The 27,212-nt window shown below is 28.1% G+C and overlaps 3 protein-coding genes across 5 annotated transcripts; all 3 read left to right on the top strand.

Moving 5' to 3' along the window:
- The first annotated feature begins 4,788 nt into the window (after positions 1-4,788).
- Positions 4,789-6,162, top strand: LOC8261837 (succinate dehydrogenase [ubiquinone] iron-sulfur subunit 3, mitochondrial). The gene is made up of 4 exons (XM_002534265.3): positions 4,789-5,115; positions 5,203-5,441; positions 5,535-5,744; positions 5,834-6,162. Exons 1-4 carry the CDS (start codon positions 4,828-4,830, stop codon positions 6,036-6,038), a joined length of 942 nt encoding a protein of 313 aa, XP_002534311.1. The 5' UTR covers positions 4,789-4,827; the 3' UTR covers positions 6,039-6,162.
- Positions 6,163-17,655: 11,493 nt separating this feature from the next.
- On the top strand, positions 17,656-22,247 carry LOC8261647 (protein SCO1 homolog 2, mitochondrial). Of its 3 annotated transcripts, XR_001536241.3 has the most exons (8): positions 17,662-18,008; positions 18,314-18,449; positions 18,610-18,679; positions 20,668-20,859; positions 20,937-21,026; positions 21,131-21,263; positions 21,406-21,576; positions 21,966-22,247. XR_001536241.3 is itself a non-coding variant. In XM_048377147.1 (7 exons), the coding sequence occupies exons 1-7, from the start codon at positions 17,905-17,907 to the stop codon at positions 21,997-21,999; spliced, it is 759 nt and encodes a 252-aa protein (XP_048233104.1). In that variant the 5' UTR covers positions 17,656-17,904; the 3' UTR covers positions 22,000-22,247. The 3 variants fall into 3 exon arrangements, 2 of the variants coding, with proteins under 2 accessions (XP_048233104.1, XP_015583271.1); XM_048377147.1 differs by lacking the exon at positions 21,406-21,576 and having other exon boundaries at positions 17,656-18,008; XM_015727785.3 differs by lacking the exon at positions 21,966-22,247 and having other exon boundaries at positions 21,406-21,782.
- A 446-nt stretch (positions 22,248-22,693) lies between these two features.
- On the top strand, positions 22,694-26,836 carry LOC8261648 (inactive TPR repeat-containing thioredoxin TTL3). Its single transcript, XM_002533096.4, has 5 exons — positions 22,694-24,533; positions 24,771-24,966; positions 25,081-25,253; positions 25,790-26,123; positions 26,230-26,836. The coding sequence occupies exons 1-5, from the start codon at positions 23,530-23,532 to the stop codon at positions 26,389-26,391; spliced, it is 1,869 nt and encodes a 622-aa protein (XP_002533142.2). The 5' UTR covers positions 22,694-23,529; the 3' UTR covers positions 26,392-26,836.
- The last annotated feature ends 376 nt before the right edge of the window (positions 26,837-27,212 follow it).

The raw sequence follows: 27,212 nt of genomic DNA, 5'->3' as shown, positions 1-27,212 counted from the left end.
GATTTTAAAAGAAAATTGGTATAATTGATATTTAGTTAACTTTTAGAGTATTTGACCTAAGCGTATTTTTGTAAACATGTTTCTAAAAAACATATTTCTGTAAATTCTTTTTTTGAGTTAAAAATGCATTTATTGTTAAAAAGAGGTATTTCTGTAAATAATTTTTTTAAAGTAATTGAAAGCAAAATGGTTTGATTTTTATTAAAGGTTCTTTTAGGGGAGAGTTGAATATTTAAAGTAATATTAATTACAATGAGAAGTCGAATTCTCATTCTCCAAATATATTCCCTTGTAATAGAAAATTCTTCAACACCACTCATAAGAATAATTTAAATTTTTTTTCCGTTTCTTTTTTGGTGGTTTCTTCTCTGGTGTTATTCTTCATCATCTACATAGAATAATCCATACAATAAGAAAGATGGATACGAATTACACTTACATTATTAGCTCTATATTTTTGCATAAACAAAAAGAAATGATAACATGAAATACATTTAACGTATACTCTCACTTATACACTAATATAAGATGAATAAAATATATTTATTTAATATATATTATAATGTACAGATCTAACGTAAATAAATATCATATCAAAAAAAATTTAAAAGGTGAAAAATTAAGAATCATGATTTTTGGATGAAAATTATATGCTTATTCGGTTTTCAAAAGAAAATTAAAAGGAAAGGAAATATAAATATTATTCTTGAGGATGCCTTTTCCGGGTGTAGATTTCCGTGTGCTAATGATTGAGATTCTTGATGTCCTTAGTTTCAAGATTTCCAATTTTAATTTTCAATTTAGAATCACAGTTACTAAAGGAAATTATAGAAATTTCCTGACAAAATGGTAATTACAAGGGGTTTTGCATCTTACAATCCTTAATCTCCTTATTTTTCTTTTATAAATTTTCAATTGTTTTTTTTAAATAATTCATTAAAAAAATAAATTACTATTTTTAATTGTTACAAAAATATCTTAAATAAAGACTTAAAGTTATAAAAAAATAATAATATATTTGGACAAAGTACTTAATATATTTATAATATATTGAGTTTAAATGAATGTCAATATTATATTCATACTTAATATTTTTGATAAATAACTGGTTAATTTTGTTTTTATTAAATTAAGTAATGCATAGTATATGGGTATACCTTCTTTTGAGTAAGAAATAATATATAATATAAAATAATAACAAATTACAAACATTTGAAGCTTATTTCAAATGGTAAGAATGTTTATTTTTTTAGAATGAGAGAGCTCGAGTTTAAATAATTTTTTTTTATATTAGGTGAGTTTTTTTTACTTTTATGGCGAGTGTAGAAAAATAACTACCTATATTATCCAGTCCATAGTCAATTAGGTTTCCCATAATAAACTAAAAAATTCAAAAGAAAAATATTTTAAAAGCTTAAGTATTGTATTGGTAATATAGAACTCTAGTCTTAACATTTTCGTGAGTGGCTCAGCCACCACCGTTGTAGTAGCAATAATAAAAGAAAAATTATAAGATTGATATTTTAATTTTTTAATTTTTTAATTTTAGTGTTTAAATTATTATTTTTTGTCCAATTAAGTGTTTAAATATGTTAAAATTATTTAATATGGTATTTCTTAGCAGATTTTACAGATTAAAGTGTCCATGTCTCTTATTATAAATAGTAAATTAATTTAAATATCTTTCTTTAAAATAATCTCATTTTTTCTTTTTTTATCTATTTTTTTTTAAAATTGTGTTCGTTTCTCAAAGCATTAAAAAATAATTAATCCAATATCTTTAGATTTTTAATATAGAAAAAGATATAATAAAAAATAAGAAAATTGGCAAAGAAAAAAAATTGTAAGTAATGAAGAGTAAAAATATTTAAGTAATTTTATGTGTGAAATAAGTTAAATTATTATGCTAATCTATAAAATTTACAAAAAATATCATAATATATATAACTTAACAAGTTAAGACTGTTGATCAAATAAAAAATAGTTAAAACACTAAGACAAAAAATTAAAACTTAAGATGTAAAATTAATAATAATAATAATAATAATAATCAAGAATATGGAAAATCCATTCTCTTTTTATTTCTTTTGCTATTCTAATAATCTGGAGTCATCACTACCAAATTCTTTTAAGACCTAATATGCTTGTGGTTTTAATAAATGTACGCATATTACAAACTAAAACCTTTATTTTGTTAAAAGAAATCTTATTGATTTGAGTTACGGTAAATTTAGTTGGTTGAAACAAAATTTGAAACATGTAAAGCTGAGCTGGAGTGGTAAAAATTTTACTTTTAAAAGAAAAGTGTTAGTTATATTAGTAAATATAAAAAATGATTATTCTATATTATATAATTCACAATTTATTAAGAAAATAATTATTTTATATTATATAATTTATCCATGTTATTATTTAATATTTATTACTGACCATTATTGTGGATCATAATTTGGAATAATTGAAGCTGAATTTTCCTTCTTTTTTTTTTTTTTTTTTGTTGTTGTTACAAAGTTAGATTTTCAATGTAAGAAGGCTTCACCTAACATTGAAAATCTAATTTAAGTTTTTGAACTTGCTTATATATATGATTAGACTTCAATTTGCCTTTTCATCTTCTTTTAAATTTGTTTTTGACTTTTATATGATCTTGCACCTGAAGGGCTTTGGCTTTATGTCAATTACGTTGCAGCTCAGCTTATTGCTATGCTATTGATTTCTAGAAAAACCCTTTTCATCTTCTTTTTATTTCTCAATTTTATTTTTTTAAAATAAATAAAATTTAAATTTTGACGTTCATAATAATCTTTTCGACGCTTATAATGATTTTTTTTTCTTTTGACTCTTTATAATGATCTTATCTTACTACTAGACTGAGTCGTTAAAATACAGCCAGCCTTTAATCAAACATCAAAACAGCTATTTAAGAAAAGATTTAAAAAAAAGGGGAAAGTGTGCTGCTCTTGGAATTACTAACCTGCAATCATTTATTTAAACCATTCATTTCAGAAGAGTAAAATTGTGATGGTTATTTGTAGAAAGATAATTGTTGGGAGATGTGGTGGGTCTTAAACACCAAGAGATTCTGAAAATCAACCAAAACTAATCCACAGGAATGAACTGTTTTTGGTTTTGAATAATATAGCTAGCCAGTGATTGGCTGCCTGCCTTTTTTAGACAGGAAATTTGATCAATTGGACATGACATGAAAGCAATGTTTGAACTAATAACACCTTCAACAAAGTAGTGCAGTCAAGTTTGAGATGGTATGAAATTGACATCTCTATAGACAAGTGTAAGAGGCCCAAAAACCCATCTAAAACACATCCCCTAAGCTTTTTTAGCTGTAGCTCTCTGCCGTCTGAGGTGGGATTTTAGCAAAAGATTAATAGATTTAGCACCAAGTGATGTTCTCCATCTTCTTTAACATCTTCAGAGAATTTGGTCCTCTTTTTTCCTTATTTATTTATATATATATATATATATTTAGTTTTGGCATGCATAATGTACTTTTATTGAACCCAAAAGATCAGATTTTGATATGACGTGCAGTGCAGAAGAAGAATTTGGGGTATCACTTGACAAAATTAAAATTAAAGGACTAATGGGTGTGGGTCAAGAAATTTGCAGGGTCAAGTGGTCCCAAGGATTGATGGCATATGGTGAGGCCTATGGACCATATTATAACAAACAAGGAGCATTTGACAGTCGAATTGTCTTGCACTGCAACACATCTTCTTCATCGGATCCAAGGCTTGGACAAGTCCAAGTGCAATTGTACCTTCCCTACCCAATCTTGTTGACATTTCCTTTTCTTTTTGGGTGAAGCCAGACTAACACACAAGCCTGTCATATTGCAGTACGTACATATAAGAACTTGAGGTAAGTCAAGATCAACATGTTCACCATTATTAACTGGGAATCATCCAACACTAAATTTTAGAGCTTTGATCAATTGTCATTTTCCTTTTTTTTGTTTTCTGAAAATAAATGATTGATCGGTTATTATTTAAGAGTTGGAATTCAGTCGGTTCGGTCTAAAATAAAATTGAACTAGGTCTATCAAATCAACTGAAGTTTTTACTGCACCGATGTTAAATTAAATTAACTAAACTAAATAGATTAAGAGGCCAAACTTTAAGAATTCAAACCAAAACGAATTACACTATATTTAATGTTCTTTTACTAATAAATAAAAGGATTTAAAGAATTTAAAACCAAATCAGACCCAAAAAATTATAAGTTTTTAGAAAATAAATCAAATTTGTAAAAAAATAGAAACTGAAACGAGCAGAATTATTGGTTTGGTTTTAATTTCTCTTTTTCTTTTGTTTGGATTTTTCAGAATGTTGCTTACCATGCTTGTTTATAATTTGGGTTGGGCCTAAGACCCTGTCAAGTGGGCTTGAAGGCTTGAAATTAGACGAAATCATTGCCTATTGGGTTCTTATAATGTCAGTGCTTAATTCATATTCTAGAAGAGTAGAACAGAGGTGGTGGGTTAATTAAAATACTAATTGATATAACAAAAACTAAAGTTACTATTAACAAATAATGATTCAATAGTTTTCTTTTTTCTTTTTTTGAGGGAATAAGAGCAAGTTTTTAATACATACTTTCATCAACAAAATATCAAACAGACACTCTTTTTATTTTTATTTTTTATTTTTTCGGGTTACAAAGAAAATAATAGCTTCACATCAACTCATGCATTTCAAGTCACCAACACGTTTCACAAATGCAACCACGTGTCTCTATCCATGCAGAAGACCTATAAATCACCAATATCTATGGTTCATGCAGTGCGTCTGAGAGAGGAAGACTACAGATATGTCCAAGGGAAGCAGCAGCAGCAGGAGCTGGTTACGCCATGGCTACAACAAAATAGCCCGAATGCTGGGAAAACAAGATCCTAAAGATCAAAATTTTCCAATACTAAAAGGCCATCCTGTCGGACAACAGCATGCTCAAGAATCAGTCGAAACATATGGCACTGTCCAAGACAACATCAAGAAGCTTATCAAAGAGTTCAGGGTTTATAGATGGAGCCCTGACAATCCCAACAACAAACCCTTTCTCCAGTCTTACTTCATAGACCTCTCCAGCTGCGGCCCCATGGTATGCTCGTATATGCGCATAATTTTGATTTTCTAATTTTACATATCTGCAGTGGTACATATTAAAATTATATTATGTGGGGCGTAGGTTTTGGATGCATTACAGAAGATTAAAGCAGAGGATGATTCGAGCTTGAGCTATAGGAGGTCATGCAGGGAAGGAATATGTGGGTCGTGTTCGATGAATATCGATGGGACTAACACTGTTGCTTGCCTTAAACCCATTGATGCTGACACTTCCAGGCCCACTATCATCACTCCTCTGCCACATATGTATGTCATTAAAGATCTTGTTGTTGATCTCACAAATTTCTACAATCAATACAGGTTCTCTTCTTCATCCATACTTAATTTGCATATATATGGTTTGTTATTTATTATGATTTTGAAACATCATGAGAGATTAAATTAAATTAAAAGGTCAATTGAGCCGTGGCTAAAGACAAGAAAGAAACCTGAGGACGGAAGAGAATACAGGCAGTCACCAGCAGATAGAAAGAAGTTAGATGGGCTATACGAGTGTATTTTGTGTGCTTGTTGTAGTGCTTCATGTCCTTCTTATTGGTGGAACCCTGAGGAATTCCTCGGACCTGCTCCTTTGATCCATGCTTATCGATGGATTTCTGATAGGTATAATAATTAACTTGGGTCCCTTGCGTAGAACTTATTTCAATTCAAGAATTGCATCTATTATATATTGTTGTTTCTGTTAATGGCAGCCGTGATGATTTCACCGATGAAAGGCTACAAGCTTTGACAGAGGACCAAAAAAGATTATACAGGTGTAGAACAATCAAGAATTGCACCGCAACTTGCCCCAAAAGTCTCAATCCAGCAGATGCAATTCACAAAATGAAGACCAAGCATCTGCTTTCTCAGCCAGTAGAGGAGCTCGAAGTTGACAGATATCAACAAGCAGCATGACATCATTTAGCATGTTGTTTTTCTGCTGTATATATCCTCTTCTGAAACCAGATCAAACTTGGCTCTTTTCCAATGTATTATGTTCCCGAATAATATTGGTCTTAATTTGTGGTCTCTTTGAATAGATCAACTTTGTGAACAAAAATTAGTGATCTCAATCAATTCTGCAATTAATTTTGCCAGAGTATCTTAGTGGTTTACTCTCATCAGAAGTTCATCACAGCCCATTTCAAGAAATCATCGACATCAAAAGCTTTCAGGGAGCAATGGATTGGAACTGTTGATGGATCCACAAACGCAAAGGCGGTAACAATGTTAACAGGAAATGGGAAATTAAGTTCTGAATCTTTTCCAAGATCAGACAGGTTATCATCCCTTGTTATATAGTTATATCCAACTCCCAATTATGGAGAGACTTGACTTGGGTGCCTAAACCATAAACTAAGCTACAACATTACGGTTATCATGGATCCAACAGCTGCCCAAAACTTTATTTTAGTTTATCACAATGGGTTCATTTGAGCTTAGATTACTTTCTGGTTATGATTGGGAAAGTGAAAAAAATAAAAATGAAAATTTAATTAAATTACTTAATTATTAATTAGATAGAGCCATAAATATAAAAATATTAAATAATATATGTAAAAATGTAAAAAGAATATGAAAGAGAAGTGAGTACAAATAGATTTATTAATATTTTAATTGTTCTGATTTATTATTACTTTAATTAAATAAAAATAATAAAGTTAAAAAAATGTATTAATTAATGTAGAATCTAATTCATATAAATTTTAATCACATAAATTAAATTAATATTTATTTTATTTAAAGTGTATACATTTTAAATTAAGAAATAAATTTTATAGACTTATATTTTTAATTTTGAAAGTTTAATTTTATCAAAGGTTAGTTAATAAAAATAAATAAAACTAAATATAATAGGCAATTGCAAAAGAATAACTTTTTAAGAATTTTTAGAATTGTGATATTAGAGTGAGTTGGTTTGCACAGATTTGAATATAAACATAATGAAGAAATCTTTTTGAAGATTACAAAGATAAACATGTGGTGCAAATATATTAACAAATTAGCTAAGTATAGAAGCAGTAAAAAATGATAAAACAATTTCTCTTTTAGCCTCATTAACAGCAAATAATAATTTCTTTGACCCTACATATTTATTTGTTTATTTATTTTTCTCATATAGTATTTTTTTTTCTTTATATATATATATATATATATATTATATTATATAAAAATAAAAAAATAGATTGCATATTCACTAAAATAAGAATAGAAAATAAAAATGTGAGATGATTATATACATGCTAGATTGATTTTAATTCTTTACACATGTGACTTTGAAACCTAGAAAGTAGTAAGATAAATATATAAAGAAAATGATTAAGAAGACTGAGGAAAGATTATTACAAACCACTGTTTTAAGACCTTGAAACAACTAATAAACCTAATTGAATCTTAAATTGAGCTCTCAATGAATCACTTCTAATTCGGTTGTCAAAACTTGCAACTATGAAGTGGTAAAGTTAACAAAAAGAGTAAAGTAACAAACAACAAATAAAGCAAGCATTTAAGGACTTAAATGGCAAAAAGCATAAACAAATTAGTTTTTAAAAATAGTCAAAATCATATTATTATTTATCAATAATCGTAATGTACTTTTTTCTAATAACAATAATGAGATAAATGGATGTACTAGTGATGAAGGCAATGGAAATAATAAAAGTAAAGATATTTATAGAAATATCTCTTTTTATAAAAATAATTACACTTTTATCAAGAAAGAAAAGTTTGTAAAAATATTTATTTTTGAAAAATATATTTATAAAAATACGTTCAAGTTAAGTATATTAAAAATCAATTAAACATCAACCATATTAAAAATATATATCAATAGAATCTTTTCACCTTATGGAAGTACTTTCACTTCATTTATATTATTATTATTTTTTTTTGCAACTTTAAGATAGAAATTATTGTTCTTTTCTAAAGAGAATAAAGATTATTAATGTGAAATTGAAACTAAATCTCTAATATTTTTCAATACATAATTCAACAAAAAAATATAAATTTCTAATCTATTAATACAATATTTAATTAAATTCGGTGCAAAGCGCCAATATTAATCTAGTTACTATGATTCTTTTAAGGTAATACTAAATATACAAATCTAACCTTTTATTTTAAATAAATATATAATAATCTATTTAAGATTTGAATTCGTTTATTGAGTTTATTGCACAAATGTTTAATTGAGTTAATAAATCATCAACTTTACATGTTTACTTGTTATGTGAAAAATTAAGATTTTTTTTATAGTATTTATTGAAGAAATAAAATAAGCAAATTAAAATAAGCAAATTATAAAAATATAAAAAAATTTAAGATAAATTAATATTTCTATAATATCATATTATATAATATAATACTTCTATAGTATCACTATATAAAACTAACTACATTATACTGATACTGATATATCTCATTATAATTTTGTGTTGCGGGCGATAATATACATATTTTATAAATCATACTTTGTATAAATTATAATGGTAACTGATTTTATATAAGGTATGTATCAAATATAAAAGAGGATAAAAATTGAGAATAAAAAGATTTGAAAGAAAATCTAATAATCAAGATTTAATTGCACAATAATAGATACTCATTGTGCTAAATCAGAATTTTAATAAAATAAAGGTCTCATAAAAGAAACTTCAAGAAAATTGCATTACCTTTACTAAAAATATTAATTTTTAATGCATATATTATAATTCTTAATGTTTTTACATTTCTAACTAAAATTAAAAACTATTATTGCATATTCAAATTCTTAGTAAATTGTAACCATGAATCTAAAATAACTAAAACTTTGATATTTACTGGTTATTAATAAAATTAAAATTTAATATATTAAGAAAATGAAATTAAAATCTAATTCAATTTAATAATTTAAATATTATATAATCCTTTTTAACAAAGTCTTTGATTTTAAATTTGATTATTGTTTTAAGAATATTGATGGACTAATTTGATTTAAAAACTAGGTTATTATGTAACATTAAAAGTATTTATAATTCTAACTTTAATAATTATTTCATAATTTGTTATATAAATATAACATGTTTGATTATAAGATTCACATGTTTCATATGTAGATAAAAAATTAGTATATATAAAGAGAAACAATTATAAACTAAAAGGCTTAACTTTTCAATTTTTTTCAATTTTATTATTTTAACTATGTTTTTATTCAATCAAGTGTTTGAACCTGTTAATTTATATATATTATAGTATCTTTTGTAGGTTTTACAGGTTAAAGTAATAATTTAACTCATTTTACAAATGAAATAACCTAAATCTTCTTACTCTTCATTATCTATAATCTTTTCTTATTTTCTTCTATTTCTTATTTTTTATCTTTTCTTTTTATTTTTTTATTAAATCTCTTTTTAGCACTAACAATCTAAACAAATTGGATTAATTTTCTTTTATTTTTTATTTTTGTTCTTTCTTTAAAAAAATTACTCATAATTTTGTAATTTTTAAAAATTATTTTCTTTTTAGAAAAATTTAATACTTCCCTCTCTCCATATTATTGTTATAAAGTGAAAAAATATATTTTATTTTTATTTTTTTAAGATGAATGTGAAAAAATAAAAGAAATTAGCATCTATTTGTTTAATTGTTTATTTGGATGAATGAGGAAAAGGAAGAGTTTTCTTTTTCTTTTACTATCTTGAGAAACAAAACTAAATTTAAAAGAAAATGCTGAAAATAGATAGAAAGGGAAAAGAAAAGAAAAATAAAAAAAAAGAGAATACAATATTATTTTAAAAGAGGATATTTAAGCTAATTTACTATTTAAAATAAGACATGTAAGCACTTTAATATATAAAAGTAGCTAGAAACACTATAATGAATATTTTTAAAATGTTCAAACACTTAATTAAATAAATTAAACACTAAAATAGAAAAAAAGAAAAGTTAGAATATTAAATTTATAATTTTTTGTATATAAAAATTTAGAAGTAAATTTACTAAAAACCGTTTATTAAACTGTTCATATAAAATAGGGAGAAGGTGCATTTTTACCCCTTATGTTTATAGTGAGGAGAAAATCTGCCCCTCAACTATATTTTGCCGCACTTAAATACAAAATTACCTTTTTACTATCATACTGACTCCCTCTTTTTGTTAAAATTTAAACAGTGGAAACTATGATTTATTTTCGCTGATGTGGAAAAAATATGGGCCCCATAACTCTGTACTCTCTTTTTATAATTTTTTTTTTCATTCAGTTTAAATTTGAGTTTCTAAAGAATTTTTTTTTTCATTTTTTTTTTCTATAATTCTTATTAACTTAGAAAATGAAATCTCTATCAGTTTATAAATGATTTGAGTTCTAAACCGATAGTTATCGTGGGTCAAAAGAGTGATCAATAAATTTTGAATGAATATAATAATTGTTGTTGACGGTTGGAGAAAGCTTAATTAGTATTTATTCTGATGACTTGCGACGTCGATTAGTTTGAGTACGAAAGGAGCTTCTTCATTATATTGATATTATTATATTGATATTATTGGGTTTAAATTCCATGATGATGCAAAGAAGCATCACAGAGTTATATGCATTCGAGGCCTTTGTTCCAATTTCTTTTAATAGGAGGCTAAAGCTCCAGGAGAATTGAGAATGGGAGATTGGCTAATTTGATTGGGTATTGTCGGAAAGGAGAGAGATCATTTTTAAAAGAAGGATTTTGAGTTATTTGAGGCTAGCATGTTTGCCAATGACTCAGAAAAACAATTGATTTTGGCCTTTAAAGTGTTCGATGAAACTCCTCGAAGATTTCATGACAGGAAAATATTATTATGGAATGTGCTGATTAATTGTAGAATTCAAATGTGATATTCAATTTGTGAATTTCATGGATTTGTAGAATTTAATTTATATTTTTATGAAAACAATTCACTTCAAACTAAGTCACGTTTATAATACCCCTTCAAATTTATTGTTGGCCATTGATCTTTTGCCAGGTCTGCTATAACTGTTCCAAATATTTATACTAAAACACTTCCTTCAAACGTATAGATATAACTCTAAAAGGAAGCCGGATAATAGTCGGTTTTCAATTGTGATTATGGATAGAGGCTTATTGTATGTTTGTTGTTTATTTCTTTGGAAAAATAACTAAAATATCCATTTTTTTTATTTTTCTTATTAAAAATATGGTGTAAATTTTTTGTTCATCTTTATTGTGTGAAAATATTAAAAATATGGTCTTTTTAAATTTTTTTTAAAAATACAGTATTGTTTTTTTATAAAACAATATAAAAAAACTCAAAAAAACCACCCTATATTTAAAAAAAAAAAATTTAAAACAATATTTTTTAAAAAAAAATTTACACGGGTAAAAATAATATTTTTATTAAATTTAAAGTGTTTCTAAAAGGTTTCCAGTTTCTTTACATATATTTAATCAAAATATGTGCTTGCTCCAAACTATTCATGAATGCAATCTCAATTATACTACCAACCTTGTAACAACCATTAATTACACAATTATATAATTCTTCATAAAATCTTTGAGGACTTTCATCAAACAGCTTAAGAGCCAATGTCAATTATCGACCTCACCCATTTTATCAATCATGTTGGTCTCGAATGACTCCAAATCCTTGTATTGAAAAAAAAAAAAGAAAAACAGATCAAATTAGCCAATCTCCCATTTCTTATTTTCTCTACAACTTTAGCATCTTTCTATTTAAAAAAAGAAAAAGAAAAAAAGGATCAAAATATAGAAAGAATTATACATTTTACAGAAGTAAAAAGCTTTAACCTCGTTCTTTAAACACACAATAGCCAACGATTTAAAACTTGTTGCTCATGAACTGATGGAGATTTTTTTTTAAGTTAATAGGAGTTGTGGAAAAGAAAAGAAAAAGAAAATTTTCTTTTTGTTAATATGAAGTCAAATTTGGATTGAATAGAAAAAAATAAAAAGAAAAAAAATTATAGAAGAATAGTATAGAGTTACAGAACATGTAATTTTTTCCATATCAGCCAAAACAAACAAAAATTTATACCGTTTAAACTTTAACTGAGAAAACGCTTAAATGATAGCAAAAAATATGATTTTGTGTTTAAATGCACCAAAAATTAGTTGAGGGGCAAAAACGCACCTTCTCCCTATAAAATATGGTAATTGAATAATTTATTGATTAATTATATTAAATATATCTATATAAATTACTTTTAGAAAGGCTGAATTGCTTAAAACATATTTTCTTTCACGTTTTTATTGAATCTAATTCGTACTATGTATTAATTTTAATATTTTGATGAATTTAGTATCTAAAAAGGTTGATCTGTTATTTTTCAGTAAGAAGTTAATATATAAATTCTTAAGTCTTATTTATTGATATTTAAATTTAACACCATAAGAAATATGAAATTAGTGCTATAGAAAAATAAAAAATTATAAAATAACAATCAAATTGATAAATAAATAATTTAAGCATAAGACATTATTCTTCTCTTTTTGTCGATCTTGTTGTTGAAGCAGAATCCTCTTTAAAAATATTAAACATGGAGCTTCAAGAAAAGGAAAAAACGTGCACACTTTTTGCTGTAAAAAATTTCAGCAAGTAACCCAGTGGCTAATGGCAATGGCTGTTGAGTAACCACAAGTAGGGCTGAGCATTGATCTCGGTGATTTCCGCCCGAACCGAATAACCGTACCGAAAAGTACCAGAACCGAAAAAATCGAAAATTTTTATAACCGAATTGAACCGATCCGAATTGTTTTACTATTACGGTATGGTACTGGTTTTTTAGTAAAAACCGTACCAAAACTGATCCGTTTTGTACTGATCCGGACCAAACCGTAGAACCGAATTTTTTACATATATTTATAAATAATTATTTATATTATATATAAAATACATATATTAAAAAAAATAATACATATACTCTATAAAAAATTATTTTATATTTATCATTTATATAATATATATTAAAAATAACTATAATATTATAATATACTTTATACTCTATAAAAAATATAAGTTATATATATTAATATGTCACATAGTATATTGATACTAGTAATCTAGTATACATACTATAATACTAAATTTAAAATTTATTTACTATCTAGAAATTTTTGACAAGTTAATTAAAAATTACTTAATTTAATAAAAAGTTATATAAATTAGTAAAAATTATAAAAAGATATTGTTATATAAATATAATATTATTTACACTATATTTATTCATAAATTAATTTTTAATTATATAATATTTTTATTTTAAGAATAATAATATTAATTATACTAAAAGTATTAATTTATATAAATATTAAAATTAAGAAATAAATATTTTAAAAATAATTTTTATATTATTATACTAATAAAACTTAAAAAATTAAATATTTAGAAATAATTAATTTATTAACTTTTAAAATATTATAAATTAATATTAAAATATAAAAATATTAAATTATATTTTATAAATTTAATTTTTTTTTGAAAATGATCAAACAAAACTTGAAAAAAAAATTGTCAAAACATCTTTTAACAATATAGAAGTTCTTTACTTCCTACAACAGCGGAGTTCCTCATTTGTTGTCAAGATTAGCTTAAAAGTTCAAATAAACCTATCCAACTAGAAGAATTAATAGAGGATATTGAAAGCATAGAGTCAGGTAAAATTTCTTTACTTCTTACATATGTTTGTTTATTGTTGATGCTGTTAAGTCTTATTGACGTAATTTTTTACTTTTATTGTAGGAATTATTTAAGATCCTGAGATTGGTGAGTCCCTTATGCCAAGATTAAATGTGGAGTGCTAATTTTGAAGGGAGGTAATAATATTTCTTTACTAATTTTGGACATGTATTTTAGTGCTACATAAAGTTTATAAATTTATTTATTTTAATGATTGCCATCTGTAAAATATTTTTATGCTTGTAGTAATATATATTTTAATGGTTTGTATTTGAATATTGAATGAATCATTGTATTTGCAAGTGATTGAATTGCGAAACAGGTTGTTCAAGAATGTGATTGCAATTTTAATTTAGGTTGGTAATTATATTTTCTCTAAATGTATTTGATTAAATATGAGATTAAAGATATTTTTTAAATTTTTTAGAATCGAAAATAGTACCGAACCGAAGTGTATTGAATTGTAAAATTAGTACAATACGGTATTAGATCCTTTTATGTTTGGTACGGTACTGGTACCTTCAATTTTAAAATAACCAAGGTTTGGTATAGTACTGGTGATTTATAAATAACCGAATTGGACCGATCCGTACTCAAAGAAAATTGGTGGGGACTCTATGTTTCATCTTCGGTGCATCAATAAGCAAACTCATTTGCTGGAGTTGCTATGAGGTCTCCACTGCCTCTTGAGTAGATAGAGAAAGCTATTTCTAAGATAGGAAAATACAGCTAGCTGTTGCTTATTGGGTAGCCCCGTAGGCATTGAATAGCCTTTTCTTAATCCATCTTCTGCTCTATTTTTACTTTGTATATAACCAACAAAATATAATATGATTAGCTATTTACCTTTTAGATGGGTTAGCTTAATTCGCTCTTTGTCTTTTCTTTTTTTTGGAATGTGGATTTATCTCTCTTTCTAAGTGAAATTCTACAAATAAAGTCTCAGCAAATAAGATTATTGACTCCAACGATAAATGAACGGGCAATTGTCTAGTCCTTTTTTTATCTGAAATCATTGTAGGTCGTACTTAAGCCGCCTTTTTTTTTTTTTTTTATGTGAAATATATCTCTTTTTTGTGAGAAAAAGTATTCTTTTTTTTTTTATTAGAATATAAATACTTCAGTTAGAGTAAATTTCTAAACAACATCTAAATATAATCAAAGAACTGAAGACATTTCCAACACCGAGAGTATCTCCCGGCAAAGCAATTGTAGCAGCTCTCCTCCATCCCTTTCATAATATGAGAAATTGAATTCCTTTATCTTTTTAGTCCAATTTGATATTTAATTGGTTAGGAATTGTTTATCTTGTGATAGATTTTGATTCCAGGTCAAATCAATTTCATTCTAAACCAATTCACTATTCTAGTTCAACTATGAACGGGTCAGTTGCAAGTCATAGTATATTATAATCACAAAATAAAAAAAATAAAAGCATATTATTAAACAGTATGAAATAAAAAAAATAAAATTCATAGTATATGTAGAAATATTATTTGTGTTTAGATTTAAGAAAATAAAATATTATGTAACTCTTTCATTGGTAAATTTAAATATAACTGCACATATAAAATTAAAATGAAACGAGAATGACATTTTAAAACAACAATCTTTCTTTTTTTTTCTCTCTCTCTCTCTATATATATATATAATTTTAAGTTTTGAGATTTAAATTTTTTTGACATATATATTTAATTTTGACACATAAGATATTTATTTTGACATGTGTATTTACTTTTGATATATGAGATTTAAGTTTATATATAATTTTATACTTTTTTAATTAATTTATTAAATTATAAGTTACATTCCTAATTAAAAATTGACTTAAATTCTAAAAAATAACATATTATTTATATTTTAATTTTATATTAACTAATAAATAGTTTTCTAATAAAATAGTGATACTAATTCTATCCTAAAAAATAGCATATTAATTATATTTTAATATTATATTAATTAATAAATTAGTTTTATAATTAGATAATAATTTTAATTTTATAGGATAATATTTTAAATTATATTTTTAATATTATATTTAATAATAAATTAATTTTTTAATTATAATAAATTCTAAATTTAAAAAATATAGCAATATCAATTATATTGATAAATTAAATTATATAATATTAAAATAATTAATTAATAATTTTTATATTATATATTAATGGAATTTTAAAATTTTAAAAAATTAAGAATATTTAAAAATAGTTAGTTTATTATTATTTTTAAAATTTTATAAATTAATATTAAATATTAATTTTTTGTTAATTATATCTATTAACTTGATTTTATAATTAAAATAAAATAATAATTATGCAATAGACGAATAAACGACTAATTTAATTAATCAATAGAAAAGTAATATTATCATATAGCTACTTTTATATTAGCATACCTTCATTAGTATTAGAATAATTCACTAGCAAATCTATAAAAATTTATCAACCTTGATTGTATTCTATCAAAATGTAATCAATTATAAAAAATATAAAATTTATCATTCAATAAGTTAGTCTAATTTATTTGAAAAAATAAATATTTGTAAATATAATTTAACTTTAAAATATTCATTAATTTATACTAAACATTACAAGAAATAAAATTCAATTTGGTGATTCATCTTATTGTCCAGATTTATTTTAATTATTTTTAAAATTTTAAATATTTTAACCCAAACATTTCTATACTTGATTCTAATTAGTTTAGAAAAAAAATGATCTCATCATTATTATTAGAAAAAAAGTTGAATATCGATAAATAATAATATAATTTTAGTTATTTTTAATTTAAATATTAAGATTTTTAATTTTATCTATTCATTTCAGTGAATATGCAATTTACTCTTTTATTTTTATTAAAAAAAATCTGAATGAGTTATATATAACAATTTAGACTAAATAATCATAAATTTAAAAAAGATAAAGGATAAAATACCCTTTGTCATTCTAAATAAATCTAATTTTTAACTATTTTAATCAATATGTCCATAATTTCTATTTAAGAACCAAATAGGTTCAGATCTTAAAAAAATTATAAACATATCTAGCATACTTATTATTTAAATTAGTTAACTAAAATAAAATCTAAATATTAACTTTTAATATTTAAAATAAAATTTAAATATTCTTTAAGATTTTTATATATTATTTTTTTATATTTTATCAAAAACATCAAAATTAATAATTATTATTTTTATTTTATTAACATTGTTGATCTTGCTAAATAATTATTAACACCGTTGTTATTAATTTTATTAGTTTTAATCCAAATTTTAAATTTATCTAGTTTTTAAATAAAAATTATGAATCTATTTATTAAAATAATTTAAATTAAATTTATTTAATCCCGAGTCACAAATTCGGACAGGTATCTGATTCTTTTTCCATTGGAAAAAGGACTTAAAAATGGATAGAAGATAAGTGCCTACGCTCTATTTAATCCCAATAATTATAAACATATTTTATGCAACATGGCCAAAACTTCCATTAGGAAATAATAAGAAAAAATAATAAAAGTATTATATTCTTACATTTTTTATTAAAAATATTGTGTAACTTATTTTCATTTTTATTGTATATAAATATTAAGAATACATTATTTTAACTTTTTCTGAATATAATTTTTTCTGTTATTTTTTGATAAAATAATTAAAAAATAAGAACAATCAAAAAAATAAAATAAGCATAGCGTATTTTTAAAAGATAAAAAATTTATATTTTTTTTATAGAAGAATTTATACAATAAAAATAATATATTTTATTTGTTTTTTGAAATATATTTGAAAAGTTCCAAATAATAATGGGTTGGTAAACTATTGGGTTGCTCCAGCCTTCTTAAACAACAGATTTGCCCCTTTCTTGTATTTCATTAAGAATCTGGAAAAATGAAAATTAGAGGATTTAAAAAGAAAAATGAAAACTCGAGAATAGCTCGACCAAGTGAAACGGTGCTTGGCCATCAAGGCAAAAATTGTGTCGTCAAAGCTCTAAATTTGATTAAAATAGAACTTAGCACACATTACACGCTTTTCGTACATACTTTTGGGTTTATCTACCTTCTGCTGTTTTCTCTGTTTGGTTCTTTGACAGTATGAAATGTTCTTGTGTTTTTGTAAATGGGTTTATGCTGTAAACAGCCATTTCTGATAAACCCAGGAATGCAAACCTTTTCTCGCTTTCGTTTCTTTTCCTCCAAACAGCCCATCAGTTTACTTCACAGGTTCACCCTTTTCCTCTATTGTTATTCCTTTTTGGTTTTGAATTTCTTTACAGGTTATACTACAAGGGTTTCTGTCATTTCTTTTGTTCTTTTCCTCTTTTTCTTTTCCCTTCCAATTTATTTTTATAAAATAGCAATTGTCTCTAGTACAGCAATGGTTGGTTCTTTGATGCTTGATTGTTCAAAATTATCGTTGCCTCTATAACATAAATTATTTATTTTTTGGTCTTTTGATGCTATGAAGTTATTTATTTTGTGTTATTGTGCTGTTTGAATTTATATAAATTAGCTTGTAAATGGTGTAGGTTTGGTCCATCCAGGAGGATTCAATCTCATAGCTATAACAAATCAACAGGACCTACATATGGAAAGCGTGCTCCTCTTGTGACTGTAGCAACACAGGCTCCTCGTCTCCGTTTGGGTGCTTGGAGTTGGACCATTGTATGGTCCTTGTTGTTTGTCATATGATCTGTTTTTTAGACAATAACTTGTCAGTTTTGCTTACAAAAGATATTAATCTGTTTAAATAGATACCTCCTTTATTGAAATTTGCAACTTTGTGCATTGTATTGTTAATTCTTTTGGTTTAATTAACTTGCAGCCAATTGCTATGTTTGCTGGATTTGCATCTCTTGTGTATTATAATGATCAGAGGAGAGGGTTTCAAAACGGTACTCTTTTTTCTTTCTTCTACTATTGTCAAATAGCTGCCTCCGTTAGTGCTTGATAAAATTGTCATGAAAAATTACTTCTTTGTTTTATTCCATGGTGGGAGAATAAATACTTAATCCTAGATTTCTATAACGTCTATAATTTTATTATGTTCCTTTGTCATTCTTTCAACTCTGTGATGTGGCGTTATCTATAATTTTAATCCTTTATTGCTTATTTTCATTGTTCTTTCAATTGTTGTTTAGTTGCTTAATTAAGTATTGTTCTGCAATCGCTAGATCTATTTGTTCTTAACATGATAAATTAAAACTCACAGTTCCAAGTTGCACTTTCACATCGAGTTGGCATAATTGTGGTATGTATTATTTTCCGTTAATAATATTATTAAAGTTTGATAGCTTGAAACTATCAAAAACTTCATAAATCTCCTTCAAATAGTTTTCTTCTTGAATTGAATGATATAGTATATAGTTCTCATTATCGGTGATTAAATGAGTTTTTGATGAATCACATGGAGCTTACTTCTCATACTACCAATTGACTTTGTATGTAATTCTCAGTCCGTACATCTTTCTGAGTACATATTACTTTTCTTGAAAACTTTACAAATTGTTTCACCAAATGTAGCCTAACATACCGCCTCTGCAATAATGTCAATTCGTTAAAAGTATTGGCCAGAGTATTACGAGAAGCTTTGGATTAGACTTGTCCTTTGTTATTTAAAACAAGTTAAAGCAAAAGTGTAGAGCTAGACATTTTTGGGTTGGTCACTGGAAGAGGAGTGCATATCGGATCTGTATTTTCTTAAGATATTATGATATTGATATCCTTTTAAATTGTATTAGTTGTTGGTCATATAGCATAAACATGCTGTCATTGATTAGGTTACTTGAAATCATTGTTTGCAAATAATAGATCCTTCGAGCGAGTTAGGGTAATAGTTTCAAAGCCACCAATGTCCATATTTTTATAGTTGTGTTGGTATATATGATTATCGACCTTCTTCGTTACAGTAGCATAATTATACTACCAGGGAAAAATTGAGCTCTTTTAATGATTCCCTCGCTCACTTACAGATACTTCATCCCTCTGCGGAGTGGAAGTAGTAAAAATTGTTTTAAATCTTCTTACCCTTAATTAGTTATTGCCTTATGGGAGGTACACTTGTTCACATAACGACATTTCCTTTGAACCTGTTTAAGGATAAAGAATTATACTGTTTTGAGACAGATGTTGGCAGTGACTTGTGTCAGATTTCACACCAGCGAATAACTGCTTACTAGCTCATGTTCTGTTACTCGATACCCCCTAAGCCAACCAGATAGTGATTTCTACTTTAGGTCTTCTGTATAAATATTTGGAATTTCTAGCAATGCAAAATAGTCTATGGACTTGTGGTTTAAAACTAAGTGAACAATAATGTGAAGGAGTGTAATGTGCTTGTGGCGAAAACTAAGTGAACAGCAAGGTGAATGAAACGTTTCCACTACAGAACTTAAGAAGTTGATCATAAAACAGCATTGTGAAATATTTGGTGAGAACAGATGTGCTATCTTAAAAATATAAAGTTAACAATCTGAGTTTGTACTATTAGATGGCAAAGGTGATTTGATGTATTTCTTTTAATTTTTTTTAATTTTTATTATTATTATTACTTTAAAGGCCTATCAATTCTGTGGACAAAAAGGAATGATGTGAGAAACAAAGTTACTGATAGAAATTCTGGAAGAAAATCTTCCCTCATCTTATCCATTCAACTTCAACCAGCTGATAACACTATTCTGATATATGTTTCATGCATGACGCTTAACCAAGGTTCAACCATTTACTGGAGATGAACAGTAAAATTGCAATGCATATCACAGTATTTGATTGTTAAAGATGAACAGATTTTATCATTTGCATGTTTAGGATCTCGATTTACTTATCATAGTTCTTCCACCTTTTTCTTGTACTAAATTGCAATTTTTCCTGCATATTGAATTAGTTGGAGGAAACAAATGCGGCGTTGATGACAAGGGTATTGGTGGACCATTCACTTTGATTGATTCAGACAATCGGGTAGTTACTGAGCAAGAGTTTCTAGGGAATTGGTATCTGTTCTATTTTGGCTATACATTCTCCCCAGATGTTGGTCCTGAGCAAGTCCAAGTCATGGCCAAGGCCATAGATATTTTAGGTTTGGTGCCTTCACTAAACCTTTGGCAATTATTCTCCTTTTAGGTACTATATCTAATGTGTGTCCTTTGGATTAAGAGAAAAAGAAGAACCACAAGGTCTTTCCAGTATTTGTCACCATTGATCCCCAGCGTGATACTCCTTCACATCTTCGTGCATATCTTAAAGGTCGGAGGGCCCTTACAAATCAATGTCTAAAATAACGAGTTAAATTTATTTTCATAATTGGATTTGCTAACTGTTTCTTCCTGTGATTCATTGAAGGACTGCAGAATTTGATTCAAGGATTGTTGGATTAACAGGGCCTGTTGGTGCTGTAAGGCAGATGGCACAAGAGTATCGTGTTTTTTTCAGAAAGGTTGAAGAGGAAGGAGATGATTACCTTGTAGAGTGTTCCAACTATATGTAATGTCCCAAGCTCCATAACTTTCTCCCTTTTTTTTTATTTTGATTTATTACTTTTATATTACTATTTTTTTTATAATTTTGTGTTTTATGGAGGTATGTTGTCTAGCAAAGTGAAGTTAGTTTATATTGAAACATGCAGTTACTTGCTCAACCCAAACATGGAGGTTGCAGGACGCTTTGGCATTGAGTATACAGCTGAGGAACTGTCAGAAGAAATTCTCAAGGAATTAGAAAAATTCTCATCATGATCACTCAGCAAACTTTATAGTCACTGTTTTAGGCTGACCATTATACGAGAAATTTGGACCATGTTCGAACGTTACCCTTTCTTCAGTTTATTTTGATTATTTCCTCAAAATGGTACTATTTTGGGGCTGTGGGGTGAGAAGTTGATCAGCTTATCGACTTATCGTTCGATTTATCATGTAATGAAATTCAAATGACAACCATGGCTGGCTAATGTGTGGCTCGTTATTTCTGGTGGAATGAGTTGGATCCTTTGATCTTTTTAAGTTAGTTTGTGATAGTTGATTGTAAATTCAGATTCCTCTCTTTGAAAACTGTGTTATCATGGTTTCGGGAGGATGATATGCTTGAGCATCTTGGGCTTGATGGAGTCCTTTGTAGCATTTTTCTTGTTACAACAGATGGAACTCTCAGCAGAGAAGATGACTGAAACATTTGTTTTCTTGTTTTCAGGCACTGTATCCCACTAGGTGAAATCACCCTGTGACCCTGTGATGGATGGATTTCTAAGGAATGGGGTTATTGCTTGTGCTTTTCAGACTTCTGAAAGCATTACGGAGCAACCAAAAAGTCAAGTCTGTTTTGCGAGTTCGGATGTTTTAAGTGTACTCGGGAATTGTTTGTTTGTTATCTACAGCCAGGTTATGCTAAATTTGCATATGCTGTACAGCACAGAAAAATTTCAAATGAGTTAGATCAGAGAAAACAGGAAATAAGATGATTTATATTGCTTACTAGGAGTGAATTCATTTTAACGAATCACTCCTGTGATTAAATAAGATGATTTAGTAGAAGAAGATGATGCATAAGTTGAATGCCCCTTTTAGAGGCTAGAGAAGTACCTTTTCAGTCCTGAAACTTGCATTGGTGCTGGCAGAATTTCCAAAATTCTTTCTTGTGATTCTAAGAATGAGGGGCACAATATTGTCTCATAGTTGGTTACAGAATATGGCTTTACAGGTTCTTCAAACTTGAAAATCACCTGTTTGTCTGTTCATTTGTTAGGCTATTGAGGATTCAAAAGTATTATCTCGTCTTATTCATCAATTCTTCTATGCCGTAAATAGGAACTGGTAACTATTTTTCTTTCTTCTTTTGGTTGCATAAGGAAGCATGTTATGTGAGAATAGAGATGGTGCTTTTTAGACAGGAACACACCGAAGTCGGTACAAAGGTTAACTGTGGAAAAACAAATACTATAATAAGGGGCAGATAATAAAATGCCACTTCTCTATCAGATTAGGTTTTGGTTTCTACAGCTGTCTGCAAACGTGGGATATGCTCAAGAAAACACCAACGTGCCCTCCTCTCTCTTTCTTAGTGCAAATTCATCATGAATTGGCTGTAAGGAATATAGAATGAGAGAGGACCCTTTTTCCCAATGTAATGGAAAATCTTGCTAAAAATCTATTGATCCACATTTCACACAAGACCGATTCTTGTGCTTTCCTTTTTCCACCGCATAACAAACCCAAAAAAAAAAAAGAAAAAAATCAAACAGAAAACAGAAAAAAGAAATCAACAATCAAAATCCAACCTAACTTGCACTTTTCTTCAAAAAAGAAACCAACAACTTATTAACAAAACCCAAGTGGAATATTACTAATTCCTTGATTTTTTTTTTTTGTTGTTGTTTTCTTTTGCCTCATTATGCCATCTATATCATTTCTCTGACCAAAAGAGATAGAAAACACAAAGACTTTATTGTTTCTTGGCAGCCACTCCAGGAGGCCTTGTAAATCATCTCCTGGGGCTTGGCTCTACTTTTAAAAAAAAACATCCTTTCTTACTTTTTCACATTTTCAATTCTTTTTCTTTTCTTTTCTTTTCCTTCAGGATTCCAAAACAATCTTGATCTTCCTGGCCCTTGTTTATGTCCTCTAGATTTCATCCCAACAATAATGTTGGAACGTACATTTGCTTTCAGATTTTAATTAATGTCTACCACCAAATGTTGTTTCTTGGCGTTGTCTATAGCAATTGAGCAGAGAAAAAGGTTTAAGAGGACATCAGACAAATGGGAGACATTTCACCTGATAAAAAATCAGGTTGTGGCCTACTAAACGCAGTCTTTGGCCGGAGAAGTTTTTGGCCAAGAAGAACTACATCTGCTAGCTCACTTCCTACGGTGAGTGGCAACACCTTCATCAGAACGCCAAGCACTCCAAAAAGGCGGAGAAGTGGCTCTGATGAGGCTGCATTTTTAGAAATCTCAACAGGCACATCAGATGCTCCTCCCAAACCTATAACAAAAGCTCCAGATCATCCCAAGATTCCTCCTATACTACAACAACAACATCATCAACAAAATGCTCATGCCCAGCAACAACAACAACAAAATTGTGGGAGAAAACCTGTAGATGAAGCAAAGAAAATATTGCCTGATCATGGCAATCAAAACTATGCTTATGTACACCAAGGAAGGAAGCTACCAAAAGAAGCAGTTGGGATATCCGGTGAGCTTGAAATCATGATTGCTGATCACCAAAAGAATAATGGAAGCAACACGCTTGTTCGGGCTTCGTCAAGCAATGTAATGCTTTTTGGCAATTTAGGTAATCTGAGGCAACCAGGAGCAGGAGGAGGAGGAAATATGAGTTCATATAATGTTCTTGATCACCTTCCTAAGACTGCAAGAGAAGAGAATCCAGTACCAAATGGGAAGTACCCGAATAGTGTGATGGGAAATGTGATCAAGAAACAACATGAAGAGAAACCAGGTGTAGAGCAGCAGCCGGCAGGCGGTTCTTTATGCAGGGCTCTTTCTACTAGAATGGACCCTGAACAATTGAAAATTATGGGTAATGAAGATTACAAGAATGGGAATTTTGCAGAGGCATTGGCTTTGTACGATGCAGCAATATCCATTGATCCTAATAAAGCTTCTTATCGAAGCAACAAAAGTGCAGCATTAACAGCTTTAGGTAGGCTTCTTGAGGCAGTTTTTGAGTGCAGAGAAGCCATTCGAATTGATCCGCATTATCATAGAGCTCATCATCGTTTAGCAAATTTATGTGTCAGGTAAAAACCAAATTTTGTTTGAGGAAAATGATTTAGAGAGAACCTGAAAAATAATTCAGAGAGAACGTGCGCACCCTTCACCTCCTGATCAGCATAATATGCTGATCAGGCAGTGAAGAAGAGTGTGGCAAAGTACATACATGTTATCTCCAAATATGCACCCATGAATCTTATCAAGTGATAGAATTCTTAAGTAAACTCTTATTCATTTGGATAATAATTCTTCTGTGTGCATAGATTAGGGGATGGGGAAAAGGCTATGTATCACTACAAACATTCAGGGCCAGAAGCTGACCATGTTGACATTGCTAAAGCTAAAGGTCTTCAGGTTCATCTCAACAAGTGCACCGAGGCACGAAGACTACGAGACTGGAACACCCTGATCAAGGAGACCAAGGCTGCCATTTCTTCAGGTGCAGATTCAGCTCCACAAGTAAGCTACAAAATTTATCAATTTTTTCAAAATTTCTCTACACATATACTTGTTATATATGTATAGGTGTATGTATTAATATGGGTCCTTCTTGTTTTTGTTTTATTGGTGAAGATATATGCATTGCAAGCTGAAGCCTTAATGAAAATACGTAGGCATCAAGAAGCAGACGAAGTATTGAAAAAGGGGCCAAATTTCGATGTTGATGACTGTACTAAATATTTTGGCCCTATTGCTAATGCAAATCTGTTAATGGTTCGAGCTCAGGTTGACATGGCTGTCGGCAGGTTAGTCTTGCGTATGCAATTTCGGTCAGTCATATCGTGTATATGTGCAGTCATGATAGCATTATACAGGGAAATCGATGCAAGTAAAAGATTTGAATAAAGTCATGATCAAAAACATAAAAAGGGGGATGACTCAAAAACATAAAAAGGGGGATGACTTCAACCTTATATTGGGGAACAACTCAAAATGCTAATTCTTGCTGGAAAAAAGTAGAACCAAAAGGACACTAAAAGTCAAGAACTGGGTAAAATCTGATCCCTACCCACCAATCACCAACTTGCTCAAATATTCCCCAAATGATTGTCCTTGCTTATATGCTTTTCATTCATTGTTTTGTCTTGATCTTTAGGTGAATTCAACAACTCTTCTAATTTTTTTTAGTTACTTCTACTCGAACTGTTGCAGTACTCAAAGCTTTCCATGACTGAAAACGGCTCCAGTGCCACTATACTAAAGTTTAATAGGTTTTATTTATTTTCTTTAGCATATAAAAAACTTGTACTTAATAGCTAATCAATAACCACTGAATCGACAGATTTGATGATGCTTTGGCTAAGGCTCAACGGGCAACTAGACTTGATTCTAACAACAAGGAAGCAGGTACGGTAATGAGGAAGGCAAGAGCTGTGGCAGCAGCTAGATCAAATGGTAATCAACTTTTTAAGGCAGCCAAATTCTATGAAGCATCTAATGTATATGGTGAAGGACTTGAGCATGATCCTTACAACTCCGTGCTGTTGTGCAACCGAGCCGCCTGCCGGTGTAAACTTGGGCAATATGAAAAAGCTGTGGAGGATTGCAATGCTGCTCTCAGTCTCCGCCCTGGATACTGCAAGGCGAGACTAAGAAGAGCAGATTGCTACACCAAGGTGACTACTTAACTTCAATAAAAAAAAAATTATGGCCCATATAGCTTAAAGAATCTAATTTTTATTTTCTAAGAGTATCTGATGTGTCTTTTTGGTGATTTAATAGCTGGGAAAATTGGAAGCTTCGATACAAGACTTCGAGATATTACAAAAAGAAGCACCGGATGATGAAGAAGTAAGCAAGGGTTTGTTAGAGGCTAAAGCACAAGCTAAGAGGACTAATAGGGGTGGTGGGGGGTACCAAGAATTGAAGTGTAATGCAGCTTGAAATTAGAGAAAACCAGTAAAGTAGTGAAAAGGTGGAAATCAGTGGTACACTCCATTCATGCATGCAAGAACCCAACAACATGAGGCCAATAGTACCAAAAACTTATCATGGCTGTGGGCATTATTGGGGATGAGAGGACGAGAAAAGGAAAGATCAAATTAGAGAAGCAAATTATTAAAAAAGGAAAAGAAAAGAAAGTGGTTTAATTTAGAGAAGAAAACTTAGCATGATGGTGTTTAATAATAATTCTTATTTGTAAAGACAAAAACAAGATTTAGCCAAATTTCCTTTTCTTTTCTTTTCTTTTCATTTTCAAAATAATAATTGTATAGTTGTATGATTGTGTTGAAGATTTCTTTTTTCTTTTTTAGAGAAGTTGATTGATATTGCTTTGTAAGAATACGCAAATTTAAACCTTTGGAAGGATGAAGAGAGTTTAGTGTTCCTTTATTAATTTGCAATTGATTTCTTGTCCTTATATTCACCTTTCAAATTTTATCAATATCAACCACTAAATACAAAACTTTTCTAGCCATGTCCAATTTATTATAACTTCCCCCATTGGAAAAATATTGTGGACGATTAGTCTATCATGGATTCTTAATAATGAGAATATTCATATCATTACAAATTCATCAAATTATTGAAAATTTCCTAATTTCTGTATTTAAATACTGATACATAAAAAAATATTGATATTGATATGCATATTTGTTTACATATAGAATAATTTTTTTATACATAAATATTATGCTAACAGTAGCATTTGTGTTTATTTTTTAATTGATTTATTAATTAGAAAGCTGCTTCTCTGAAAACTA

Source organism: Ricinus communis, chromosome 7, assembly GCF_019578655.1.
Source record: "Ricinus communis isolate WT05 ecotype wild-type chromosome 7, ASM1957865v1, whole genome shotgun sequence".
NCBI lineage: Eukaryota > Viridiplantae > Streptophyta > Magnoliopsida > Malpighiales > Euphorbiaceae > Ricinus > Ricinus communis.
Note: the sequence above shows the minus strand (reverse complement) of the source record. Positions and strands in the feature narration are given on the sequence as shown.

What these genes read in the sequence shown, in the direction of transcription:
- LOC8261837 (XM_002534265.3), top strand. Translation starts at nt 4,828, where the DNA reads ATGTCCAAGGGAAGCAGCAGCAGCAGGAGCTGGTTACGCCATGGCTAC. An exon ending in TCTCCAGCTGCGGCCCCATG is followed by an intron (nt 5,116 to 5,202) that starts GTATGCTCGTAT and finishes TGTGGGGCGTAG; the next exon opens with GTTTTGGATGCATTACAGAA. An exon ending in AATTTCTACAATCAATACAG is followed by an intron (nt 5,442 to 5,534) that starts GTTCTCTTCTTC and finishes TTAAATTAAAAG; the next exon opens with GTCAATTGAGCCGTGGCTAA.
- LOC8261647 (XM_015727785.3), top strand. Translation starts at nt 17,905, where the DNA reads ATGGGTTTATGCTGTAAACAGCCATTTCTGATAAACCCAGGAATGCAA. An exon ending in CAAGGCCATAGATATTTTAG is followed by an intron (nt 20,860 to 20,936) that starts GTTTGGTGCCTT and finishes CTTTGGATTAAG; the next exon opens with AGAAAAAGAAGAACCACAAG. An exon ending in TCTTCGTGCATATCTTAAAG is followed by an intron (nt 21,027 to 21,130) that starts GTCGGAGGGCCC and finishes GAAGGACTGCAG; the next exon opens with AATTTGATTCAAGGATTGTT.
- LOC8261648 (XM_002533096.4), top strand. Translation starts at nt 23,530, where the DNA reads ATGGGAGACATTTCACCTGATAAAAAATCAGGTTGTGGCCTACTAAAC. An exon ending in TTAGCAAATTTATGTGTCAG is followed by an intron (nt 24,534 to 24,770) that starts GTAAAAACCAAA and finishes CTGTGTGCATAG; the next exon opens with ATTAGGGGATGGGGAAAAGG. An exon ending in GTGCAGATTCAGCTCCACAA is followed by an intron (nt 24,967 to 25,080) that starts GTAAGCTACAAA and finishes TTATTGGTGAAG; the next exon opens with ATATATGCATTGCAAGCTGA.